Consider the following 9,047-nt stretch of genomic DNA (forward strand, 5'->3'; position numbering starts at 1 on the left):
ACACATGGCATCATAATTACAAATTTCCCCCCAAAAAAAATCATAATTAAAAGATTTCCCTTATTTTTATTATAGTTTTTTTTTTCTCTAAAAACTAATTTTTATTTTTATTTAATATTACGACAACCTTATCCGAAGATCTCCCTTCATCTTATCGTGTACCTCGAGCAAACAATGTTTGAAAAGAAAAATACTTGTTCGAATGCAAGAATTCTATTTCAGATAGTTTCATGATTGACATTGAAGAAAGAAAATAACGATAAAAATATTGTATACGACCATTCTTTTGACTTTTTAGCTTCGAGTCAACGTCTCTATCTCATATTCTCTCGTTTTTTTAAAAGTCAACTTTGGTTTTGTTGCAAAACTAGAATCTAGAGAAGAGATTCAAATCTAAATAGGAAAAAGCTCACAAATACTTAATGAAAGGTAAGCACTACATGAACAAATTAGCTCCAACTCACTGAGAGGTTGAATTCTCTGTCACGACAGCTTGTGGCGGCGGCGGCGGCGGTATTGAACTTTCAGATCGGTTCGTGGAAGAACGTCGATTCTCTGCTTCCATTGGTCGAACGCTTTCGATCATCGTCACGATTTCCGACATTTTCGGTCTCTGATCTGGTATCCTGGTTACACATGATAAGGCTATCTGTAACATTTCAACCATTTCTTCCTCTATGTTGGGGTACCTCATCAGCTCTACATCAAATACCTCAGCTGTCCACTCCTCACGGACAACTGAATGAACCCATCTAACCAAGTGCACGATTTCTTCGCCTCCTGTGGCGTGTATCGGGGACTTTCCGGTTAGAAGCTCGAGAAGCACGACGCCGAAGCTGAAAACATCTGATGTCTGTGTGGCCTTGCGGGTGTCTGTCACTTCCGGGGCTCGGTAACCAGCAGCACGAGATATAGGTGGAGCGAGTGAGCTTGTTATGGTTGCTAGTCCAAGATCAGACACACATCCGTACTGTCGAGAGTTCAGAAAGATGTTCGAGGATTTTACATTTCCATGGACGAGCTTCCCTCCGTTTTCGGCATGGACACGTGCGATTCCTCGTGCTGCACCTACTGCAATTCTCAGTCTACTGTCCCAATCTAATGGGGTCTTTTCCTCTCCACGTTTACCTGGAGAAAAAGGAACAAACAAACAAGGATACTAAGAACATGTCGAAAACTGCAGAGTTCCCCTGCTGTGGGAGAGTAGACCCTCTATGTTGTTGATAAATTTGTGCTCATAGCAATTGATTATAGGACGTTATATTGCCGAGATTACAACCCCGATGTCATTATCGGCATTGTATCATTCTCGGCCAAGCAGCCGATCATGGATGTAACAGCCCAAGCTCACCTCTAGCAGATATTGCCTCTTTGGACTTTCCCTCAAGGTTTAAAAACGCGTCTACTAGTGAGAAGTCTCCACACCCTTATAAGAAACGTAACGGGCTAAAGCGGACAATATCTATTAGCAGTGGGCTTGGGCTATTACGAATGGTATCAGAGTCAGACATCGGGTGGTGTGCCAACGAGAACGTTGGGCCCCAAAGGGGTGGATTGTGAGATCCACATTGGTTGGAGATGGGAACCAAACATTCCTCATAAGGGTATGGAAACATTTCCCTAGTAGACACGTTTTAAAACCGTGAGACTTACGACGATACGTAACGGGCCAAAGCGGACAGTATTTACTAACAGTGGACTTGGGCTGTTACAGCGGAGTAAGATACATAACTAACACGGATTATTCATAACTAGCAAGATGAACGCTCGACTTAAAACGAACTTCATTCAGCTTAAAACTTCTTCTCTCCTAGACAGAAATCATCCCAAAAACACATAAAACTCTACTAATTCACCAAAATACTGTAATTTTAGTCATAATCATCAGTAGAGAGCATAAACAATGAAACTACAATCATCAGCAGTTCATACGAGGCGCATAGTCGAGATAGTAACATACCGTGCAACATAGCCGAGACGCTTCCCTGACTAAAGAAATCATAAACCATCAGCTTCTCATCTTTGGAATAATAGTAAGCCTTCAACTCAACCACATTCTCATGCCTGATACCGCCAACGATCTCCATTTGCTGCTCGAAATCGCGCTTCCCGGCGTTAACATCCTTCAACCTCTTAACAACAACAGTAGTAGCATCCTCCAGAATTGCTTTATAAGCAGTCCCAAAAGTTCCCTTCCCCAAAACCTCAGCAGAAGCCCTCAACAAATCCTCCAAGTCAAAAGCATAATGACAGCCCTCAAAGAAAACCAATCTGTTATTCGCATCTTGAGTCCTCGATATCACCTTCTCCGGTGACATTCGACCTTTCTGCCGATCCCCGGAATACTCGTCGTCCTCACTCTTCCTTCTCGAGAAGCAAACAAGTATTAGAAAGCCAAAAGCCAGAAGCCCCAAAAGACCACCAGCAATTATGATTCCTAACAATGCTGCTTCTCTAAGCCCTTTAGAATTCTTCGGCTTATCATTTGACACGAGCAACATCGGTGGCACGGGAGGATTGTTCGGTGAAGAACGTTCGAAGGATATGTTATTGCCTAGAAATGAAGAACTTGGAAATCTCTGTAAAGATTTAGGCAAACTCCCACTCAAATTGTTGTTGGATAAATTCAGAATCTGCAATTTGGGCATTTGGAGGTCAGGGATTTCCCCTGAGAGAGAGTTGTTTGCCAAATTCAAACCAGTAAGCTCTGTCATATTAGAAAGTGAAAAGGGTATGCTGCCATTGAAGCCATTGTTAGAGAGGTTCACAAAGGTGAGATTCTTCCAGACAGAGAAGTTTGAAGGCAATGGCCCAGAGAAGTCATTGAACTGAAGATAAAGATAAGACAAGTTACTAAGATTAGAGAAATCCGAAGGGAAATCCCCTGTTATACGATTGGATCTGAGACTCAAAATTTGCAGCCCCGTGAGCCGGCTGAGAGTGTTCGCCGGAATCGGGCCGTGGAAGCCAACTCCGGGCAATCGAACGGCTATAACACGAGATTCATCATCACTGCAAGTTATACCAGTCCAGTAATGGCAAACCGGAGAAGTCACATTCCAATTAAGAGAGCGAGAGTGAGGAAGCTTCTTGACAAAATCAAGCAAAGCTCGCTTATCTTGAACTGGGTCGCCATTACTTGGGGAAAAAACCAACCCCAGAACCAAAACGAAGCTGATAATCCACAGAGCTTCCATTATAGAGGTCTGTAGAACACAGAACCAGACGTTTCTACAATGGTTTAAACTGTAATGAACCCAGATGAGAGGAAGAGAACAAGAAGAGAAAAATAGGTTAGATTGACAAATTTGAAATCAATATAAAAAGGGAGAAGGGAATAGAAATGGAAAACAACTCGCAGGGTTTGAATATTGGAAATAACATCTCACAAACCGAGCTTCTTTTTGTTCTTTACTCAGTCCCCTGTTTAAGCATTGTGGCTTTGCTGGAGTTTGAAGGAACCCCAGATTACAAGAAACGAGAAAAGGGGGAAATAAAATACAATTTCCCTAGAAAACAGAGCAAAAGCAGGAAAGCAAGGCAACACCAAGAACAAAGATTCAAAAATCCATTACAGGGCGAAAAAGCTTGTGGGTAAGAGAGAAAAAAAAGTGCAATGATTTCTCTGTGACCTCAAATTGAAATGAATTCAAACACAGCAAAGGGTAGGATTAAAAAGCATCTAAAAAAGCAGGAACAGCAGCGAAGTTATGATTGTTTGTAAAAAGGAAGAGCAAAAGGGCTTTCAACAACTCACAGCAGCCATTGAAGCTCTGAAGAAGAAGCTTGTAGCTGGTGTAGCTATGGCGCTCGTCTGTTACACGCAGAGGGAAAATGGGGATTGAGTAACTGAAGAGAGAGTGAGAGAAAACGGTAAACTAATAATGGAGGGGAGAGGGCAAAAAACCAGTGTGTGATGATTGTGAAGCATTTTCTGGATGGGGTAAATTCATAAGAGGCCAAGAAATGTGGGTCCGATTATTAATTACTACAAACATTTGGGGTCCTTTTTCCATTTTTAGCTATTTCAGGAACGTGTGTGTAAATAATATTCTTTCTTAATTATTATTTAACCTAATTCATCCAATTATAAACCTTAACTTTTAATAAATTAATCTTGGAATTTTGTTTTTATATAAGCTTTTTAAATCTATTATTAAAAATTTATATAATTAGATTCCTATTTAATTACTTAAAACGTAATCATTTTGTCTTACAAGTTAATTAATTGTATCAATGATAAATATTTTGAAAAGTTAGAAAAATAATTTAAAAATAAATAAAAAGTTTTTTTATTTTTATTTTTTAATTTTAGTAGGTTAAAAATAAACTTTTTTTGGTAGAAAAATAGGTGGGGTCCACCCCTCACTTTTTCTTGGGAAAAAGTTGATCTTAGGAGCTACTATTAGTAAGTTCAAATCTCTCGTCTTTTTCTTTTTTTTTTTTAATTTTTTTAATTTTTGTTATTTTTTGTTATCCAAATGGATTAATGGACCATATCCATCCACGTTGCTCTACCTTAGATTTTTATTATATATTTATTATATATAATATATGGTTTAACGATGTTAATTATCGATATTAATAGAATTAAACATAGTTATTGCATTAATTATACTTTTTTTTTATTGAAATTAATGGAATATTGTTTAATATTTTGCTAATTCTACTTAGTTATTAGTTATTAGTCATTAGTCATTAGTTATGTAATTAGCTAAGATTATTAATTATTAGTGTCGCATTTCAAAATAACAATAAACTTTTAACATTAATACTCTTATACTTCAAAAAAAGTTAAAATTTTTGGAGATTATATATAAGGTTGTAACGACCGAGATCCACCGCTAGCGGGTCTTTTGTCACAATCCACCCCCCCCCCCCCCGNCCTCCCTTGAGCGTCAAGGCTTTAAAACGTGTCTATTAGGAGAAGGTTTCCACACCATTAGAAATGGTGTTTTGTCACAATCCACCCCCCCCTTTGGGGCCAGTGTCCTTGCTGGCACTCGTTCCTTTTTCCAATCGATGTGGGACCTCCTCCAAATCTACCCCCTTTGGGATCTAGCGTCCTTACTCGCACACTGTCTTATGTCTACCCCTCCTTCGGGGAAGAGCGAGATGGCTAGCACATCGTCCGGTGACTGGCTCTGATACCATTTGTAACGACCCAAATCCAGTGCTAGCAAATATTGTCCTCTTCGGGCTTTTCCTTTCGAGCTTCCCCTAAAGACTTTAAAACCAGTCTACTAAGGGAAAGTTTCCACACCCTTCTAAATAGTGTTTTGTTCTCCTCCCCAATGAATGTGGGATATCATAAAGGTATAAATCAACGGTTTCCGTCAATATATTAACTGTAATAATTTTTTCAAACGTTTTTTTTTATAAAGATCAAGTGCTACTTTTAAAATTGTATAGATATTTTTAAACACGTAAGGATATATATATATATATATATATATATATATTTTAAGTTTAAGAATATTAGTAAAAGAAATTAAAATTCAACGGTATTTTAAAAATTTAAAGATGTTTTTAGGGCTTCTTCTTTTAAGGTGGAACCTCGGCCCAATAACCAGCCCTTTCAAAACTTTTTTTTTTTTTTTTTTCCATTACCACTTACATTTAATTTAGGCCAAAATTCTTTTAATTTTTAATTTTTAAATTTTTTACCTTATAATGTTATAATTTCTAACCTCAACCAAATAAATAAAGAAATAAATAAAGAAATAGCTAATTTGATCAAAGTTCAGTGTATCTAATATCAATTACCGAGATTCAAAGGTCTTCTTTCGACTATATATGTCAATTACCATAAACCAGAAGCAAAAAACACTAAAACATAAGTGTTCGAGGAGAAAGAACATAAAAGAATTTGGGTATGCATACATGTTTTGTTTTTGTTTGGAGACAAAGGTTGAGATGTTTTTTTTGGTAATTGTTGTTTGTCCAATGGAATTGCTTGGTTAGGTTCTAATGTTTGTCTTCGAACAAGACACAAACTCGATTCTTTGTCTCAATGCTAATGCTTTCAACACCCAACCACTTAATTCTATTTTGTTTCGAGTTTGTTCATCTTATTATAACATTCTACTGTATTCATGCATCTAATCAATCTCGATTCCGTTCATAATGATTCAATCTTTCTCAATGATATTTTGATTGATTTGAGTCAGATTCGTTAGCTTTTGTTTGGTTTTCCATAAAATATATATAAAAAATTAATAATTCCATCTCTCCAATAAACATGGAGTAAAGGGGAGGGATGAATTTGACAATATATATTTTTGGCATTTACAAATCTAGACCGTGTAGAACAGATATTTACATTACTTTCAAGTGGAGGTGTGAAAATACAAATATACCCTTTTAACTAAAGGGTAAATGAGCAAAGGAAAATGTGGGGAAAAAAAGTAATAAAATAATAAGACTGTGTATAATTGTAAATATTTAATTATGAAAAATAGTTTTGTAATAATTTTATTTTTACCATAAATATCCTAATGGGCTTTTTGCTCATAGGCCCAAAATGGCTGGGAGACTTATCTTTTCACAGGCCCATCAGACATGCTTTCTGTGGATTTTGTTTAATTTTATTAATTAAATTTTATTTAATTGGTTCAAAATATCATTCAAGTGTACACGGTTGGATTTCGTCGGGTTAGAAAAATCTTTGGGATCAACTTAAAATTATGGGACCATTGGATTGGTGATCCGAGCAACTCAAATAGTTCCCAACTTAACCCTCTATTCTTTAAGTTGGGTTGGATTGTCGAGTCGTTCGTTTTTAATTATTTAAAAAATCATATTTATCTGTAATATATATTAATATCAAACATTTATAAGTCACAATATATCAATATTCTTAACTTTTTTTTTTAAAATAGAGTAGGGTGGGTTGGACGGTAATCTATTATAGTTTACTATATATATCATATTTTATATTTTATTAAAATTATTTGTCTTATTACCGTATGTATCTTTCCATTTATTACTATTTTCATATCTTTGTAATTTATTTAATTACAAATAAAGAACTTTCTCACGTCATTTACATATGGTGGCTTAAACAAACATTCCGTAGGACGGGTTGGACTGTAACCCTGTTTTCGAGTTAGTTGGGTGAACGTGACCCTATTTTCAAGTTAGTTGGTTGACCAAACAAAAAAATGTCAACTCGTACACCAAACGGAACTTTGACTTTTTAAAAAAGTCAACACAAACCAAATTGAATCTTTTTAAAACTCAATCTAACTTTTATAATCTGAATTATTCGGGTTATCGAAAAAAAAAAAAAAAAAAACTAACGAGCAAAAAGAATTTAGTTAATGAAATTAATTAAGAAACAGGTTGTGATTAGACATCCATTAGGGAAAGTACAATTTTCATAATTATTATATTATTCCCTCTAAGTGCTGTCTTAAACAAATACTAAACCGATGCCTTAATCACTTTATTAAAATATTAATCTCTTTATCTCCAAAAACAGATTTCAGCATCAAGAATTTAAGGGATGCTTCTTGTCGACTCTTTTAAAACATACATTATGCTCATCTTTTTCTTTTTCCTTTTTTTAATAATAAATAAACTGCAACGTTAATTTCTTGTGGATCAATAAAATTCCGACACACACTTCCTTCTTGAGAAAGCGTACGTGTACATGTCGAGAATAAAAGTTTTAGACACGTTCATATAGGTTTAGAGTGTTGGATGATGGAAGTCCCACATCGACTAATTTAGGGAATGATCATGGGTTTATAAGTGAGGAATACTAATTGCATTGGTACGAGGCCTTTTGGGGAAGCCCAAAGCAAAGTCATGAGAGCTTATGCTCAAAGTGGACAATATCATACCATTGTGGAGAGTCGTGTTCGTCTAACATAGAGATGTCTACGAGGAGGGACGAAGACTAAGAAGCCTTTTAATTCATTTCTTATCAGTACGAAATATTTTCTTAAACATCTCCCGGATAAGCTTCGAAGCCGGGCGGATCGGATTTTCGGTAGGTTTTTTCTATTTCTTAGGTATATATTTTTTAAATATAATTTATTTAATAATAAATAATATAATATAATGTTTAACCTCGTTTCTAAGAATTTAAATTTTAATATTCTACCATAATCTTCGACGCTCAATCTATAATGGGGTCGGAAACGGGGAAAGGGATTATAATCCCCGTCCCTAACACCGTTTATCTAAAGAAGAAAATTTTCTCTTCGATCCCATTCTAATTCTTGAATCTGTTCGGAATAAGCTCCAAGACTGTATAGTAAAGTATTGTAAAATGTTCAACGTCCTTTTATGGATGAGTTCAAAAATAATTTTATAAAAAATGTTATTTATTTTTCATATTTATCGGAATCGAGCATAAGAATGATCATATTAAATATTGTATGCATTGTATTTGCTCGTGTTTAGTCATATCAACGAAGTGATTCACTCTCTAATTATCGTAAAGTATTCAAAGCTTATGGTTGAAGAAATTCTAGTCTTATATTTTACCATTTTGTTATATGGGGGTATTTTAGTCTATTCATATCATCTAATTATGGTGAAGTCAGTTAATTAATTATTAAAATGGCTAATTAAATCTAGCCACCCATTAGGTCCTCCCTTAATTAATTATTTCATAGACAAGTCAAGGTGGGCCTTTTGGGCCCATTCATGGAATAGGTCCTTTTTTAAACTATTATTATTATTATTATTATTATTATTATTATTATTATTATTATTATTATTATTATTATTAAGATTCCATTTTTTAAAAGAAAAATTTCAATTAGTATTATTATATATTTAAGCGGTCGATCGAGATAGTACAGTAGGAAAAGAGACTGATATGATAGGTTCGTCGTTACGTTTGCATGTTTTTGCATTTAACCCCCAATAGTGGGTCACTTACAGAGTATTTCATAAGATGCTCAAGTCACGTGTTATCTTTATTTCAGGTTAAGGCAAGACATTCCTGTACGGCTAACGATGACATCGCAACTCGAGACCATGACACATGCATAGGGTAGTCGCATTTATTTCCTTAGTCTTAGGCTCGAATA

General features: G+C 35.3%; 1 protein-coding gene across 1 annotated transcript; it reads right to left on the reverse strand.

Moving 5' to 3' along the window:
• Positions 1–204: 204 nt before the first annotated feature.
• LOC111808460 (probable inactive receptor kinase At4g23740) lies at positions 205–3,542 on the reverse strand (the record flags this gene model as incomplete). Its single annotated transcript, XM_023694444.1, is given in 3 exon segments — positions 205–1,128; positions 1,961–3,246; positions 3,356–3,542. Coding segments are annotated over 3 exon segments (1,983 nt in total). The 3' UTR covers positions 205–460.
• Between the last annotated feature and the right edge of the window lie 5,505 nt (positions 3,543–9,047).

The sequence above is a fragment of the Cucurbita pepo genome, chromosome LG13, assembly GCF_002806865.2.
Source record: "Cucurbita pepo subsp. pepo cultivar mu-cu-16 chromosome LG13, ASM280686v2, whole genome shotgun sequence".
Lineage (NCBI taxonomy): Eukaryota > Viridiplantae > Streptophyta > Magnoliopsida > Cucurbitales > Cucurbitaceae > Cucurbita > Cucurbita pepo.